Source organism: Manacus candei, unplaced genomic scaffold (genome assembly GCF_025592945.1).
Source record: "Manacus candei isolate 608988 ecotype Guabito, Panama unplaced genomic scaffold, ASM2559294v1 h1tg000034l, whole genome shotgun sequence".
Taxonomy (NCBI): domain Eukaryota; kingdom Metazoa; phylum Chordata; class Aves; order Passeriformes; family Pipridae; genus Manacus; species Manacus candei.
Window position 1 is genome coordinate 5692668 of NW_026138082.1, and position 18455 is coordinate 5711122.

Here is an 18455-nt window from a genome sequence, read left to right on the forward strand (position 1 = left end):
AATCAGAAGGGGAAGAGTAAGCAAACCTGTGGGATGAGATAAGAATGGTTTAATAAGTGAAGGAAGGATTAATTTATTTTTTAAAAGGTGATGCAAAGGCAGTCACTCACCACCTCCTGCAGACAGTCCCATTCCCAGAGAGTCTCCAAGCTATGGTTACTTTGGAAAAACAAAACTCCCAGTTTTTATTACTAAGCATGACATCATATGTTATGGGAAACCCCTTTGGTCAGTTGGGGCCAGCTGTCCTGATCCTCCCCCCCACCGCAACATCCTGCCCATCCCCCATCACCAGCATGAAAAATGAGAAAGCCTTGACGGTGTGGAAGCACTGCTCAGCAATAGCTAAAACGTCCCTGTGTTATTAGCACTGTTCTGCTCGCAAGTTGAAAACACAGCACCCTATCGACTGTAGTGAGGAAGGCTTACTCCATCTTAACCGGACTCATTCTTACTTCATTGTCAGCCAGACAGCATTCCTGAAGAATGTTTAGATTTTATGGTCATGCTTTTCAGCATACTGTATTTCCAAGGAGAATGGAGAAAGTTTGGGCAAAATTTCTTTCCCTATGTATGCTCACAGTGATGATTCAAATTTGGTGTTCTGAAGTTTCTTATTAATGAAATTCTCCATTAGCTCTAAATTTGGAAAAAAATACCAATGGGCACAGGGGGATGAGCTGATTATTTTTCTCTGTCAGGTACATGAAAAACTGGAGTTTAAGAAGGGAGCCTTTGAAGGAAATGTAGGAAAAAATTATAATTTCCAGAGCTACTAATTTACACTTGTATTTCCCCCAAATTTCTTGAGTCTGGCCTCCTTGAAAAGTCTCCATTTACTCTTCTCTTACTGTTTGGCTCACATCCCTCTTTTTAGTGAAAGACTTCTTTTAACCTTAGAAATTATTTTCAAACTATTTATGTTAATTTCATTGTGGCTGGAATAGACCCTTGCGCACAAGGAGCGCTGTCTGAAAAGGGAGGGAAACCCAGCTCTGAACCTAACTCACCTTAATCTTAGCTGTAATCTTCCGTCATCCAATATGAAAGACAAGAATGAAATCCAAGCTGAAGTTACTAGAGTATTTGATGTGAGAAAGGTCTTTGCAAAACGCTGAGCAGGGGTTCCCATCTGCAGTAATATAGGCATGGTGGCAATGCTATGGGAGAAGGAAAATTGGTTTTAATGAGGGTGTACATACCAGTATAGAAAGCTTATTCTTCTTGGGTTATGGGATGAGGAATATTTCCTTTTTTTTTTAAATTAAAAAAAACCTTTCAATTCGGCTGTTGCTGTCTCTGGGTTTTCAATCAAGATTTGTAATTAAAGTTTCCTAATGGTACTTTTTATCTTTGCCAAAAGTCAAGATCACTGTAAGATGGTTTAATGTAATGGAACTTGTTTTGAATTCACATTCACTAAGTGAACATTATTAAGTCAATGAGCTGAGTGAGAATGAAATTTACTTAGTGTATTGTTACTCAGTAAATGATTTTATGTTTCTTGAAAGAGGCTATAGAAGCATTCAATAAAGAGATAGAAAATTGATATTATGTAAAAATATCTTCTGGTGATTAAACTGATTTAATACCTGCAATGTCTATGAATGTTAATAAAGCATATTTTTTTTAGTGGGCGTAAATACATTCCTGTAAATGACTGAAAATAAGATTTTTTTGTGTGCAATTCTACTGGAAGCTCAGAGCCAATACATGTAATTGTTGAAAAATATTGCAGTAGGTATTGCTATTTTGTAAAATGATAGTCCTTAAATTGGCATCTTTATTCACTACATTTGATGAAGCAAAACACAGAGACTTGAAATAAGGCTTTTCCTTTAGTAGTTTCTTGTAAGAGTGGTTGAACCACGCCTTGTTTGTCCATCCTGGCAGAACCCCACTGATTTCAGCTGAAAGTCTGCTCTCAGATGCGTATGGAGTTGTTTGATTTGCCAGGTCTCAAGAGAGTAACTGAATGTAGAGAATATTTAAAATATTTAAAATATTTGAAGCAAACTGGAACATTTTTTAGTTGTCATGGTTTGAGATGGCCCCAAAATCCAATTCCCTAGCTCCATCCCCCCTCCCACATCTCAACCTAATGTGAGATGGGTTTAAAAATCTGTTCACACTAGTTCGCCTTAAAAGAAACATCAAGGGTAAGAGCATGCACTAGTTTGAGGCAGAAGTTGTTTGATTGAGGGAGCAAAGGTTAAGGAAGGTTAAATGACAAGGTCTGCATTGATATTTTTCTGTTAAGTGGAAGGTAACACCACTGCTCTCATGTCAGTGATGCTGGTTGGTTGGTTTTTTCTACCTGCACGGTAAGAAATAGAAAGGAATGTATTTTCTCCAACTAAAAGCGAAGACTTAATAGCGGTGACCCAAGGTAATATATATCACAAGGAGGCTGGTCTGTAAATCACTCCGTGCAGATTTGGCAGCACATTTCATTTATGATTCATAATGCTATTTATGATCTTGTTCTGCCTATCTCACAAAAAGGCAGACAATTTATGCAGAGTTACATGGTAGTTTTCTGTGGCAGCAGCACGTGTAGTTGCATCTGGAATTCCCATTGCTAACCAGCACAGGAGATGACCTTCCTAGTGTGTGCAAAGTAATGTTTGTAACATGTCTGGATCGTGCCTTTGGAAAGAAGGAAAGAAATAGATCACCTCGTTCATTCACAGAGATACACGTTTGGGTTTGCGTCTCTTTTCATTGGCATGTATTGCTCAGATTCATGTAGCTAGGGGACACAATTCCAGTCCAATTTAAATCGACATTTACAACCAAAAATCATTGATTTCACAAAAATATTTTATCACTAAAGAATTTTAAACATTTTCTATATCAACCATTATCCTTTCTCCCTTTCTTCTTCCTTTTTTTTTTTTTTTTATGATATGTTACACTCTCTTTTGCTGTTTCCCTTTTTGCTGTTTTTCTTTTTTTTTTCCTTTTTCTGTTTTCCTGTTGTGGTTGTTCTACACATCTTCTCTCTTACTTTTTCCCTTTCCATATCTCTGTATTTTCATTTTCCTGTCAGACCTAGGGCAAGTCCTTTAACCACAAGCTCTCTCTCTGCTGCTAAACCCTACATCACCTTTCTTATATCTCCACACTATCTTACAACACTGTTTCTCGAGCCCCAGGGGGCCCCTGGGCAGTGGGGAGCAAATGAGGAGAGAGGATTTCAGGGGGGAAAGCAATCACATGCTGTAGGCAGTAAGTTTTTTTACCCAATATGTAGCCATGTCAATAGCAGCTTAAAAGGGTGCTTTTTATCCCCTTTCTCAGTTAATGAAACTTCAGCTGATGAAGATATTTTGTGGTAAGGAAGGACTAAGTCATGTAATGTATCTTCTCTGCTGGGTTGAGATGCAGGACCTGAACTGCAGTCTTCATCTTTATAGGCAATCAGTTGCCACTGAGAATCTTAAAGCAAAGCAAGGCATGAACTTTTTCTTAAATACTCAGCTCCAGATGCTTATAGCTACAGTCAACTTTAAAAAGTGCCTAGGAGCAAGCACTGATTGAATCTTAGAGGGTTGTTTTTGAAATTGCAACAGCCTTAGCAGAAAGCTTCAAAAGTGAATCTAAGTGAAATACTGAAACTGGATGAAATACGAAGTTAAAACTGTATTCCCTGCATTCCAGAGAATATTGTTTCATGCATTTATTTAATTATGAAGACAAGGCAATAATGACTACTTAGAGCAATGAGATGAACAGAGTCTCAGTTGGTGTCCTGATGAATGAAATAGGAATCTTGCAATTCATGTTGGAAGGGATCTCTAAAGATTGTCTAATCAAACCCTTGCTCAGAGCAGGTGCAACTTGTTTGAATCTACATTGGAAGTTAAGTTAGGTTGCTCAGAGCCTTGTCAACCTGAGTTTTAAATGCCTCCAAGGATGGAGATACCTCTCTGAACAGCTCTCCCAGTGTTTGACCACCCTCAATGTGATTTTTCTTTTGTTTTTCCCCATTTTATTTGCTTTGGGATTTTCATCATTGCAAATCATGTCTGTTGCCCCTAGTCCTTTTGCTGTGCATCTCCCTGAGCAGAGTCTGGTGATGTCTTCAGCATCCATGACACAGCTGAAGATGGAAACAAGATCAATTCTTTTCTTCCTTGTTTTCTGCAATGCTTCTTTCTATTCCGAGGCAGTACCGTGGTGTTACCATCCCAAACATCAGATGCTGCACTTGTCTTTGTAGGTGAAAACAGAGGGAATTACTTTACATGAAGAATGTCACATGTAGCTGAGTGTAAATGTATCAAGATTGGTGTAAGATTGGGAGCACAGAATTGAACATTTATTTTTACATCAAGTAAAATCCTTGGGTCTACAAAACTGAAAGACCACTAGGTCTCTTCTCCATTTTCTGTGTATGGTAGCTGTATTTACCCCTAAATGATCAGTGAGATAACAAAGTTGCCCTTTAATACTAGAGATTTTTCTAATGTTTGTATTTATTGCACACTGAAAATAAGTTAGTGATATATGTGACTTTAGATCAAATTTCGTTTTTATTTCTTACTTTTCAGCATTTTGTCTAGCTGAAGTGTCCTAGTGATCTAAAAAGGCTTTTATAGATTTCATATGAAGTTTAATGTAGTACCAAACTGTTTAATATTTGCTTCAGAAATACATTGTTATTCTCCCCTTTCTATTTCTTAAATGCTTGAAGTATGCAAACAGTTTTGTATTTACTTTTGCAGGATTCTGTAAGTAGCAGGCATGATCATATCAGATTGCACTATATTTTCATGTAGTACTTAGTAGTCTTATTATTACACCAGAATAAGGCAAGGTAAGGTCTTATCTGGAGATATTGTCATTACGTTGATTTGCTAATATGTTTCCCATGTGTATGTTTCTTTTCAAACATTATTTAAAATAGTACATCCGATTTATGAGTGTTATTCAAGCCATCTGAAAGTCATCTTCTGTGTTGGTGATTCAACATGAATCCATCTATCCAAGTTTGAAAGAAAGGTGATAGATCACATTCGCTAGGTCTTAAGGAATAAGAAGCTGAAATGAGCCATTCATTAAAGTCGTACCCACTTAGTCACTGAATAAAGCCATTTTTCCCTTCCTAAAAATGATGAAAGGCCATTTTTACTCAATATGGTCAGTAATACCTGCTTATAAATGGGAACTCACAGTGTGGAGTGGCCTGTGTGTTTCAAATTGCAATTCACATTTTGCCGAAGGGACAATGTATATGAGATACATACAGGTGTGTCTTAGCCTGTGTCTGTGAACACTAGAGCACATTATTTTCATGTCAGTCCTTGTTAATTCAATTTTTTTTCTCATTTTAAAATGCAAATTTGGTTTTGGTCATTGATAGACATAGCTCAGGGTCTCAGTATAGATATTTTTGCCACCTCATCTGCAAGAGTTCTTGGCACTCCATCAGTTTAAGATGATTTTCTCCTCCAAATCAGGTGCATTTTAATCAGATCACAACTGACTGAAAAGCCTAAAACCAGATTTAAAGCATAAATACCAGTACAGTAATCTTCTTTGCCAGCAATCCATTACATAAATCATAATACAATATTTGCATGTTATAGTTGGCTTCATTTATTTTTACTTCTATGTGAATTTGAAGCTTTTGTTAGATATATTCTTTTTTCCTTTGATACAGTTGTATTTTCCTAGAGAAGCTAGCTGAGACAGCAGCAGCCCAAGGCATATCCAATACAGAACAGCTTATTTCATCCTCTGGATAAAAACGGCTGCTCTACAACCTGTAAAAAAAAATACAACTGAGGGGGCAACAGAGCCACTTTCAAACTGATACCTTTTAGTTCTGCATACTGTACAGCCCTTTACTATTATTCCTGTAGCCTGGCTGTCTTCTGTCAGAGTTGTGCTTTGTGAAATTAAAAACTGGTTCATCTTTACTTTTTATGAACCAGTATGATAACAGATATAAAAAGTTTATGTAACTTTAATCATGGAGACTCTTTATTATACCTGGTTCCCCATCACAGTCTTGTGTGAGTAGTCCTTGGGTAATGGAAATAACAAAAATTCTCATATTTCTTTCAGAGAGAGAGAGTAATTAGAGTGTAAAGTTTGAAGGTAAGAAAACTTCAGTATTAAAAGAAAAAAAATGTGAAAAAGTAGAGACAAAGGTTCAAAAAGTACCCTTTAACTGTCTTCTTTCTTGCAGGCATGTTTTGTCCTGTAGTCTGCAGGACGGCCATCTCTTCTTAATGCTTAAAAGTTTCTTTGGCATATTAATAATGTAGAAATATGTAGAAAGAGAGGCAGTGACACAATATGGAAGGCTTTTAATGTCATTACAAGTTCTGATCTGAACTCAGTAGTCAATGGCAATCAACCCTGAGCTGTGAACATCGATGTGTTTTTCATACAGTTGTCATTGCATTAGCTGCATGTTGTTGCAGTGCCATTATGTTTGTGTTTCTAGATGTCAAATGTGGTAAACAAGCCTGTAGACAGGCTTGTGACATCTTACACAGGGTTTAAGGCTTAGTTAACATATTTGTGTTGGAAATGGGTGGTGTAGCAGAAGATAGCAAAGCTCTTAGCCAGCTAAAGGCTGTTGCCCTCACATTGCACCTGGTAGACTAGCATGGATAAGCACCACTGCTTTGATGTTTCCATGCAAAATCATGTGGCCTAGCTTAAAGTGCACATATAAGACATTTCAGATGTATTTAGATAAGCAGATTTGGGAGCAACTGCGTAATTAGGGTAACAGCTGAGATAGTACTTGCAGCCTGCTGCAATGTGCAGCTGGGTGATGCTCCCCATTGGTTTGGAAGAGGATATTTGCCTTTCCTTCATGCTCCCAGACATCCAGCTGCTTATGATGCCTATTAGTGCTAAAAGGTTCTGGAGAACCTCAAGAATCTTGAGCATGTAACCTTCTGGTAGTGGGTGCTCTTCACATGGCAAGGTTTTAAAGGGAAAAAAAAGTTCTCTACCATGGGTGTTGTACACCAGTGCATCCTGTGTTGTTTCCCAGCCAGCCCCGTGGACTCCTATAGACACTGCATCATGTCATTAAGGTGTGGTATAACTGAAAGAAGTTGCAAAAACTTTCTCTAGGTGGAAGAATAGAATTCATGTGAAAGAAAGCATCTTTGCTTCTTTCAGAGTATATATATTTACTTTTTCACTCTATTTGAAAATGTATCAAATTTTACAGGAAACAAGATACTGAAGGCTGGCAGTCATGACAGTAATAATCTGGGATACTACTAACAGATGACTATATATAAACTATATATATATGTGCTATGTATAAACTTAATCTGTGCACGTTTGGAAAAACTGGGACCTCACTCCAAAGGAAGAATTAACCACTTATTTTCTTGAAGGTGGTTCTGTGTATTTTCTCATCTTTTGCCATTCTGAATGGCAAATAATAACTAATGGCTGCTATTGAAGACTAGATTTAGCACTATATAAACTGTAATTTGTGTGGGTTTGGATTTTTTGAAAGGATAAAGAAAACACTGTTTCTGTTCTTCCTCATTGCCTCTGTCTTTTGATTCCATCTACAATGTTATTAACACTGCATTTAATATAAATAATTTTTCATCTTGGTAATTTCTCATTTTTGAGCTAGTGTGAATATTGTTTGGGATGAGAGTTTGCAGTTTTCTGATGGAGAAGAGTTAAGTTGTCCTTGCTCCCTTCAATGTATTTACTTAGGTCTGCAATAACTCTGCAACTCCTTCACTACCAGTAAATTCTCACTTGCAATTTTTTAGTTGCTTGAATTAGCAGAAGTTATTTACAGAATGTTATTTTCAATAAACATAGCAAAACTGAAATTCAGACATTTGAGAGTAATAATTTTCCCTATAAACCGTCATGTACCTATACAAATGATAATGATCATTATAATATACTTTTTCTGCTAAATTTCTTAAATGCTGCCTGGTGGAAAGGCACATGAAGATGAGGCATTTTGTATATTGTTACCAAACACTGCTTTTGTAGTAATTTTCTTTTCAGATTTAATTATGACCTAGCAAACCATATAGGAGTCATTGTCAAAACCAGGTAATTTTTTAATACAGTGTTTTGCATACTTGTAATTTTATAACTAACATCAGGTGAGGCTTCATTTTTAAAAGCACACTTGTGAAATCAGATGGTTTGTTCAGACTAAAACTTGAAAGTTGTTTGATTTGTAATGTGGCCAAACTAACTTAAAAGTGTTTTTGTTCTCCTAAAAAAAAAAAAAAACTCAACAAATGATTTAATTAACAAAATGCTGGCTGCTTGGCTGCTTTTATATGTTCTTAGGAAAAAGTGCTACAAAAGGTCTAACAAAAGATCACAGTGACCTTAAGAAATGGTAACAGTCCATCCAACAAGTCGTTGCTAAATGACTTGTTAATCAGGTGCATCAGAGTGTTAGGAGACCATTCTTAATGAATACCCCTTTCCAGAAAATCAAGGAGATTAGTGGTTTAGATTTCATTGTTTCAGTTTGATACTTTACAGCATGCATGTTATGTATTTCTACAATTTTTTTTTATGTATCCTTTTCAAGGTCTGTTAGTACACATGCAATGAAAAAATATGCTTTGAATCTTTAGATCTTTGCTTCCATGTTGACTACTGAAAGAAGCCCATCAAGTGGCTAACGAAAGTATTATTTTATTTTTTTAAGTGCCTGCAAAATATACGCTTCAGAAGTACATCTTAGTGGCAGATGTAATAGAAATGCATTGACGGCACTAATCTCTTTCAATGTGACTCATGGAAGCAGGGCAGAGTGTTGCTGGAACATTGTCTCCTCAGCATTGTTCCTGCTCTGGCTGTCTTCATCTGCTCATGTCCAAGGTTTCTCAGCTAGTGAGGCAAACGGATTCAGCACTTTCTCCACTTTATACTTCTGAATCTATTAAGGTCAACTTCTTGCTAATTGGTTATAAATTCATGGACATTACTGTTTTCAGAGTAGCTGTTGTGAATTTAAATTGCTTCTAGTGCAACACTGCAAAAGTAAGTCCTCATTAGTTTTCACTTCAGACCCTAATAGCAGCAGATGGTTCACTTGATTCTTTTTTCCTTACAGTTTCCTACCAAAGTAGTACCAGTCCATGGACTGATCTGAATGTCTTGCAGAGTAGTAGAAACAGGACTGAGGGGTTCTTTATTACATGTGACTTATCAAAACAACATATATCTACACTTCTGAGGGTTTACAATACTAGTCAGGAACTGGTCTTTTATATATAAATGTATATATTATACTGGAATTCCGGGAAACATTATCATTATTGCATGGCAAGATGTGCTGTGCTGGTTCATTTGATTGATTAAAATGTGTACAAATCTTTATAAACTGCATGTTTGTAATTTAAAAAAATCCAGTAGCATAAGCTCAGGCTATTTTTCTGTATTATCTGAAAGCAGGATGTGTAAGCAGGTGGTAAACCTGTTTACTTGGTACCATATTTATGTGCATAGCCACCTGTGGGACTCCCTGTGCTTAACTTCTACAGCTCCTTATACTATCCCAAATCTCACTGACTAGAGATTGACCTGAAGCTGTATTAACTTCATTTTTGCATGTAAACTATCAGAAGGAACCGCAGGGACCCATGAAACAGTGGCTCTATCCATTTCTGCAGCAGTGACCTTTTATGTAGAGAACAGTTGTATATAACTCTGTTCATACAAAGGCTTAACTTTTAATATCACAAATCTTTGGGGCCTTGAGGGCTCCTTCTGTTAGGCTCAACTGGTAGCATCTATAACACCTCCCCTTTTCTCCAGTGAGGGACATGCATGAGGACAAGTTGGGCATGGTATGTTGCAACACGAAGTAAGGCAGCAGATTTATCTAAGCATCACGTCGCTACTCTCCTCTTTCAGAACTAAGAGGCTGGTGGTGCCTGGCATCCCATTTTTCACAAGCAGAGCCTGTTAAACTCTCTTACTTGGGACAGCCATGGACCTGGTTACCATGGTGACAAGGATGAACCTGACACTTCAGAGCACAGCTCAGGGAATCACACTTTCTCTTCATAGTGAAATACAATTTTTTTTTAATAATGTTCCCCCCAAAATCTGTAATTTAGAGTCCTGGAAGCAACAGCTTGGATGGATCCAAACCCCCATTAATTTCTGGCATGCCTTCATCTCCCAGAAGCTGTTCTCCAAGACAGAAACTCTTTAGAAGATGTAGGAAAGGGAGAATTGTAGAGATTCCTTTCCCTGTAAATGTATCTTCAGGTTTCAACCTGAGAAAAAAAAAATCTTAAAGAGAAAGAATTGGTGTACCAAACCGACTCACGTGAGGATATCTGTAAGACCTCATGAATAATGTGTGTAGTTTGCTAGAAAAAGTTGCACATCCCATCTTCTGATCCCTGCGAAAGTACATTCAAATATTTTCATCAAATGGAATCAGCTGAGACTTTTAAATATAATTAAGTTAAAAGTGGTTACAGATCTTCTCTCACTGAACTTGAATTTATTAATTAAATTTCAGACTTCTAAAAATTTCTTTAACTGCACAATGATTATCATTGTAGCAAAGCAGTAAGAAAACAAAACTGATTGAGGCACAATGATCTTTCTGGACAGATGATTACACAGGGCAGACCAGTCTCAAAGAAAATATTTGTCAGAGAATCTCACTTAGTTTCTCAATAAGCCCTTTTCTCAGGTGGTAGGCTGACATATCTTCAGAGCTGCCTCCAGTTTCATTTGATGATATTATCCTGATGTTACCTTGTTGAACTCATTCAGATGTCATTCCTAGTTTTAATTAAAAGTTTTTGAATGCCATGTAACAAAAGTGCAGAACTGATTATCTTGAGCAGAGCTATTTTGAATATCAAGCTATGCAGCAATAACACCAGTTTGTGAGAATTCAAAGATCTGCCATAAACAGAAATTAACATTCAAAGAAAATGCAGTGTAATAAAATGGCAGCTTTAATCATGCATAAAACTGAGTTTCTTCTCTTGCTCACACAAAGGAAACCCAGCATAAAATGCTGTGAATGCTAAGAGAGTCGAATGGTATGGTGAGAAGTTAAGTATAAAAACCTTGTTTGAAACCTCTGATTTAAAGCTGTCTTTTAGAAGGCTGGCTGTTCTTTAAGTGGTACCATGCAAGCAGCTCTGCAAAACCCTACCAGAATTTTCTGCTTGAATAATTGTGTTTGGGTGAACGAGTAGAATATCATTATCTTGATTCCTCCACCATCTCCTGAGGAAGGGATAGGTGAATAGATTTTGTGCTGAGTGTCATAAATTCTCTGACAATTTTGCAAGGCTGTGTGTAAATTTTGAACCACAGAAGGAAGGAGAAGACAGGGAAGCAATATATGCTGTGACTGGATTCCTTATGCAACAGTATACATCAAGAATTAAGTGTAAATACTATGCATATGCTCAATTTTAGATTGGATATTGGATTTTTTGATGTGATTAATTAAAAATATGTTAAAAAAAATTAGAGGAATCAAGTACATCAGGAAATTGTGAGATGAACTGTACCTCATCAACTGTTTAGAATTTTACTGTCCCTGGGAGAGTTAGCGATGCTAGTCTGATTTAGTCCTGTTCACAGTTGAGCTTCATGCAACTGACTGAATATTCTCCTTCAGTGTCTATGAAAACAAGTAGAATGACTTCTTATATGGTGACTATTACTGACTATGTGCAGAGCCACAATCACTGGGTCCAGTTATTTTATGAACTTTGTGAATGGAACTGTGGAATGTGATTGCTGTTACTGTTCATTAGTTCAGAAGAAAGGCAAGTAGAGAAGTTGTTCTCCTCCCAGTCTATCTCATAAATCTTCACTTTAGGAAGCCATTTTTGTACAGGGAAAAAAATGTAGCTAACTCTCTGTTTCAGAGCAGAAACTCCTGCAAATTTTATGGAAGATGAGTTTGCACTGGTTGAAACTGCAGGATTATCTCAGACTTATAGGATCAAATTGTGAAAAACAGTAATGTGCAAGACAAAGATATTGTAAAAATTAACACTAAATTTAAGGTCTATTAGAGTAAGGTTGGCCAAAGGAATTAATAGCAAAGAGAGCATGCATTTTTATATGACCATCTTTCTGTAAATTACCTTTGAATACAGTCTGCTGTTCAATATGTAAGAGAGGATTGCAGGACTACATTACTAAAAATGAACATTAGAATTTAGTAAAGCAGATGTCTTTGTAACTTAAATAATTTTAGACCATTTTTGCCTTGTTTAGAAATATACACTAGTTAACTCCAATTATCTAAATAATTCCATTTTTAATTACTGTATCTCTCCAATTTAGAGATGTTGTGTTAGGATGTTGTCATGGACCATGTCAAAGGCTTACAGACAGATGACATCTGTAGTTCTTCCCTTGTCCACTGATGTAGTCACACCATCATAGAAAGCTGCTGGGTTGGTTAGGCAAGATTTGTCCTTGATGAAGCCTTGGTTAGTTGAGTTACTTTGTTTGACAAAAACAGTTCAGCCTACAGAAGAGCCACTTCAGAGAACTAAACCCCCGTAATCTTGTAGAGGGTAGAGAAAGCAAATTCTCAGAGTAAGCAGAAGTTCTCTTGCTGCTGTAGTCCTTCTGCAGTCAGCAGCCAGGAGACACTCCTTCATACATGTAGGTTTAACACATAGGCACAAGGTTTCTCTGATTTTGTCCTTTGTCTGTGCATGTGTAAGTTCGCGCATGCTTATTGCAATACACTTTGAGCTGTCACAATTAAAACACAAGTAATATGAAATACTTTCAAATTTGTAAGTTCCATTAAATCATTCTATGTTACATTCAATAGCTTCCTCAAAATAATATACTCCCTTGCATGCAATGCCCATACACATAAAGCATAGATTACAGTGTGATTTATATCTATGATTGCTTTCATATAGTCCCCAAATGTAACATTTAGTCTAGAGAATGCATATGTTGTCTTTTGCTGGAAACATGCATATAATAAACCTGGTTTCATTTAAGTCCAAAGCAATCTTTCAGTTGATACTGGGGAGAAACGTATTGTTCTGCCAGTAGATTTTAGCATTTTTGGTATAGCAGGCTCATTTACTGGTATTACACTTGCTTAGACTGTAACTATTCAATTTAATTTTTCTCAATTAATTTAGAACTCTGTGGTACATTTCTAGTGGGCACAAACTTTATCTCATAAGCAGCCTTAAAGTTCATGGAATTAATTACTGTCTCTTACTTCAAACCCTTTAACGTAAGGAAACCAGAACAAATGGACAAGTAGTTGATATCCTCCTGGCCTTCCACTGTTGTTCTACAAACTTGACAGAGAACTTCATTTTGAAGTTATTGATGATCCAGTCATTGCTTACACACTATATAATAAAACACCTGTGCTTAAGTTGACCAAATAAGTAAACTTCCTCAGTAACCTTTTCTTCAGTTTTTCTGAGATGTCTATTGTTCTTTCTCTAAAGTAACTTTTCTGAATGAAATAACATTGTATCTGACCATGCAATAATTTTAAACGTGACTATGAGAAGCACCTATATTGAAGCTTGCTCTATCAAGTTATAAGGGTCCTATCTTTCTTCTGAGAGATGTGAAACGGGTCTGTTATTCTTTCCCCTCTACACTCTCATCACTAATACTCCTGTGAAAATACCACTGTCCTGATCAAGGCTGTACTGCTGGATGTATTTTTGAGCCTTCAAGTTTTAAAGTGTAACTTCAGGTCACATATAATCCCTCTGGTTCATAATTTGAAATCTCTCAGACCTGGCCTTAAATTTCCATCCATACAGCTAAATTTCTTGCTCCAGCCTTAGTTATTTTGCAGCTTGAGTAGTTCTTACCTTTGCTAGGTCTTACCTTTGCCCAGCTGTGCTCACATTTGCAATTCCAGACAAAGCGACTATCCCATTCCTGCATGCTCCCTCTTTACCCTTCCCAAGTCCTTGCTGTTTCTCAGTACCCCTTACGGCAAACATGACTTTTTTTCCCCATTGGCATATAAAGCCATTTATATTTAGCTTTGATTGGTCTTTTGACTCTTCTGATTGGCTGTTTGGCTCTACTGCTTCTCAAATGTTGATTTGCATTTGTCACATCCAGCCCAGCTAATATTGGACTGGGAGGTGATTCATTTTAAGCACTGAGAATGCCTTCATCTTCCAGTTCCACTTCAGAAGTCATGCCCCTCATTTCCTCTGTTAGACAGCATCCTATGCATATCTAACATTAATTTTAACTTGTGTGTATGTGTTGTGTGAATGCAGCTACATATTCACACGCCACTTACTCGATCCTGACTCTTACCCAAGACACCTCAACAAACACATAATACAAACAAAATATATAGAATTGAGTCCACACAGGTTATGTGTGCAAGTGTGCATGCAGGCATGTATTTACACAGAGGAGGAAGCATTTAGTATTTCTTAGCAGATAGAGTTCAAGCTGTAGGTGAGAGAGACGATTATAATGATGAAGTCTTATGATGATGATTAAGTTTTATGATTAAAGCACTACCAGATCTCTTACTGTCTATCTAGCTCTTGCATGGGTGTCTGGAAGAGAGCACGTTCCTAACTCAGAAGGTTGATCTGAGGGTAAGTTGTAAGTGGTTCAGATACGGCTGAGATGAAAGTTACAGAAACAAGTAATAAAGACTGATTTTAAATGACAGCATAATCCTTCCCTCAAAAGTTAATATAGGTTCCTGTACATGAAACCTGAACAGAAACAGTCTAAGTAACATGGTTAAAACCAGATAGCAATTTCCCTGGTACTGACTACACTGGCTTTCTGAAAGGGCTATGGAGCAGTTTTTCAGCAGAGCAGTAGTATACTATTTCACATCATTTTTCATTCTGCTTCTTTTGGTGATCTGTTGAGAAGCATCCTAGTTTCAGAGTAAAGGACATTTTCTGTGTAATGCCATAGACACAGTGATACCAACAGTTTGTACCTATTCCACATGCAGCTGCTGTGAGTGGAGAGGTTAAGTGGCGTCTGCTGCATGCTGGGTGGAGAGTGAGAGAAGGGTCAGAGGGAGAGCAAGCACACATACCATTTCATGCCTGTGAGTAGACAAAAGGCCACAACCTTAGAAAGTAAGAACTAGAGAACAGGAGAGCCATTTCCTATTCCACAAGTAAACATCGCATGGGATTTTACCCTTGGCTGAAACTGATTTATATTTTTTTATATTTTTACCAAGGTGGAAAAGACTATGTTCCTGATCTTTTGTATACCAGGCTGTTATGCAAAGAGGTGCAGACTGAATGGCTGTGCACTTTCATGTATATTCTGTTTTTTTCTCTGCTGTAACCTGTAGCCTCAGCCCACTCAACTGTGTTATGGAATGGTTTCAACTCTCGGTAGAACAGCAGTTTGTGGGGTTTTTTTCAGGGTCTGTAAACAGAAATAAAACTACTGCTGACTTTAGTCTTGGCTTTGTGGATGACCTTATTTGGAGAATTAAAATTCCCAGTAGCATGCAGATCTCAGACCAGATGCTGCAAGCTGAATTAATACACAAAGGTGGACTGGAACTGGGTGAAGGGGAGAAGTGCTACAGTTTAGGGTGCAGACTGTGGCTTGGAAAAGAGTGTTTAATAAACACTGCTTGTATACTTGGTGTTACAAATGTGCGGCATATATACTGAAATTTATAGTGTGTCTATGTACACATATAAAGATGTTTAAACGCATGATGCATGTATCTATATTTTAACTACTGTATTAAGACACACATATTTGACAATTATCACCAACAATTATTTTCTTGTCTCTAGTGCTTATACATTCAAGTAATTTCTTTTATTGATTCATTTAGCAGCAGCAACAGAAGAACCTGAAGTGATTCCAGATCCAGCTAAACAAACAGATCGGGTGGTGAAAATAGCAGGAATAAGTGCTGGAATTCTGGTATTCATCCTACTTCTCCTTGTTGTCATATTGATAGTCAAAAAGAGGTAAGAAAATGGTCTGTGCTGATCGGTCTTTTTTTTCGTCCATATCAAATAATAACTAAATGAGTGTTTTTTACAGGTCTTAGAAAAAAAAAAAAGGTTTTAGGACCAGTAGGTCACATCAGATTTTGGATGAGTTCTTTGTGTTTCCTTTTGGTTTTGCTGTGATTCTTAGGATGTATTTAAAGAGAAGAGTTCTTTATATTTGGGATCCAATAGCTATACATTTTCTCATACATTTTTTTTTTTCTAAGTAGTTTAAAGTTGGAGTTGGAGGAATGTAGAGAATATTAAAGTGGGTGGAATTAAAACTCATGGAGCCTATTTTATTTTTTAAAGCAAAGAAAAAAATAATAACTTACTGCACTTTTCATGTTTTAATCACATAATGAATATGATTTTCTATATGCGACTCTAATAAGTTATTTGTATCTGTATGTTACACAACTTGCAAAATAATGTAATTTTATACCTCTATTTATGCTTTTATAAACGTGAATTTTTTTCTTAAAAGTCATACTACATCACTGTAAAATTATCTAGTGAGTCCCTAGTGCATGAAATTGTTTAAAAGTGTATTAATTCGAATTTTAATTTTTTCCCAGTGCTTTCTTAGAAAGTAAGCAATATCGCCATCTTCTGGCGTTGTACAGCACTAACCCTGCATCCCAATCCTACCTGTAGTAACTTATGCGATCCTATTGCTTGGTCAGTGTTTCAAAGTCTAGCCTTCTCAGTAGTTGCAACTCTTTTAACCTGGCATAAAAGTCCATAATATGTCCTATAAATCTGTAGTTATGGTACAGAAACTAGTTCCTCTCTCTTTGTGCATTCCCTCTCTGGTGGGTCCTCTTCATGTGGCACAAGCTGATTTCTCTTGGATAGAACAAACCCTTTGCCTCTCCATGGTGTGTGCGTTGTGTGCCCTTGCCTTTTGCAGAAGTCTAATGAAAAGTATTTTTGTAAATGTTGCACATATTCCTCTGAAATGCAGCTTGGTATTATTTTTAAAGACTAAGAAAAAAATTAAAATTGTACCTAAGATCATTCTATATGTTATAACTACTGGTTTGCATTAGATTTTTTTAATTTATTGCCTTTTTACAATTATCCCTGGAGATATATAACTTGGAGAAGAAACGTCTGCATTAGAAACATTAGGTATGCTTATAGTGTTCTGTGTTAGTTAGCTACATATGTGATTTTTCCCAAAAGTGCTTTTACTTTTCTCTGTTGTTTACCTCTGTGGTTGAGAGTTAACACATATGCAAAAGGTCCAACTCATCATATGCAAAAAAACATACAATCAGCAAGTTTTCTTTATTTACACAACTTCTGAAAAACAAAAACGAAGTTGTTTTTCAGCTTCTAGGAGGCAATCTCTATTTTGCAGTTTTATAGCAAGGTATGTGCTGGGGAGTATCGTCTAGTGCGTGTTACAGTGGTCCCCTTATGTTTAATTGAAAACTCAGTGTGTGTGCATGTGTGTGTAAGAGAGAGAGAGATTGTCTAACACTATATAGTGTCAGTCACTTCCAGATGGGGATTGACTAGTTTTGCAGGTAACAAACAAACAAAAAAATTCCATGTGTTCTTTTTTCCTGTCCTTTTTACCTCTTGCATTCCGAGTCCTTTCACTATTGAATTTTTTTATGAAAATAAGTTAATTATGTCCATGAAGTGATATTTTAAAGTTTTCCCCTTTTCCCCCCTTCCCTCCTCTGAACCTGTGAAGGCAGTATCCTCTTAGGAACAATCATCATTCTAAAGCACATAATATTTCTAAACTCCTGTACTATTTTGTATTCAAAATAGGTGAGAAATTAACCTGCTTAATGAATCTTTAATGATTGGCAATTTTTCATCATGATAGTTTAATTGGTTGTCTACTATGTATGTTATAGGTGTGCCATTCTTCTCCCCTTCTTCCCTTAGGGAAAATGGGCACTTTTTTTAATACCAGCTTTAGTCAAGGTCTCTTACAAAAAGCATAGACAAACTTTGTGTTCCTGAGTTAATTCAGTCCATTTAGTGAATCAGGGCAATTCACATCATGAAGGCAGGTACAGCTGTAAAAACTCTGACACATTCACACAAACAAAAACACACTTCACTTAGCTGTGGTGGGACTGAAAACTGATCCGTCGAATCATCCTCTGTAGTGTACCTATTCAGTGATCCATTATGTAGTATCCCTTTTGATACCTGAATTGACCACAGCTTATTAGATGGAAAAGTCAATAAAACAATGGTTTCTGCATTTTCATTGGTTTATTAAGTTGTATGCACAGCCAGCACTATCTCAAACTGATTAAATGCAGCATTACATTTTATTGGAAAATGGAGTACTAAGCAGTTTTGTTCATGAGCTTGAGATGTTTTAGGCTTTGCCTGATCATTTTGTACAAATTGGTTTGAAGTTTTCCTGAATGAAGCTCTTAACAGCTTTTACAGACTTTTACTGGAGTAATCAAACCAGCTAAGAAAAGGGAT

At 36.7% G+C, this 18455-nt stretch overlaps 1 protein-coding gene across 8 annotated transcripts in view; it reads left to right on the plus strand.

The window, feature by feature from the left end:
- Positions 1–18455, plus strand: part of PTPRK (protein tyrosine phosphatase receptor type K) — a 395313-nt gene that overhangs the window by 343044 nt on the left and 33814 nt on the right. For 4 of the 8 annotated variants that reach the window (XM_051792097.1, XM_051792099.1, XM_051792101.1 and 1 more), the window contains exon 14: positions 15830–15965. In XM_051792097.1, the coding sequence (XP_051648057.1) occupies positions 15830–15965 (136 nt within the window). Of the gene's footprint in view, positions 1–15826; positions 15966–18455 lie in introns of all 8 variants that reach the window. The other 4 variants (XM_051792096.1, XM_051792098.1, XM_051792100.1 and 1 more) reach the window with 1 other exon arrangement.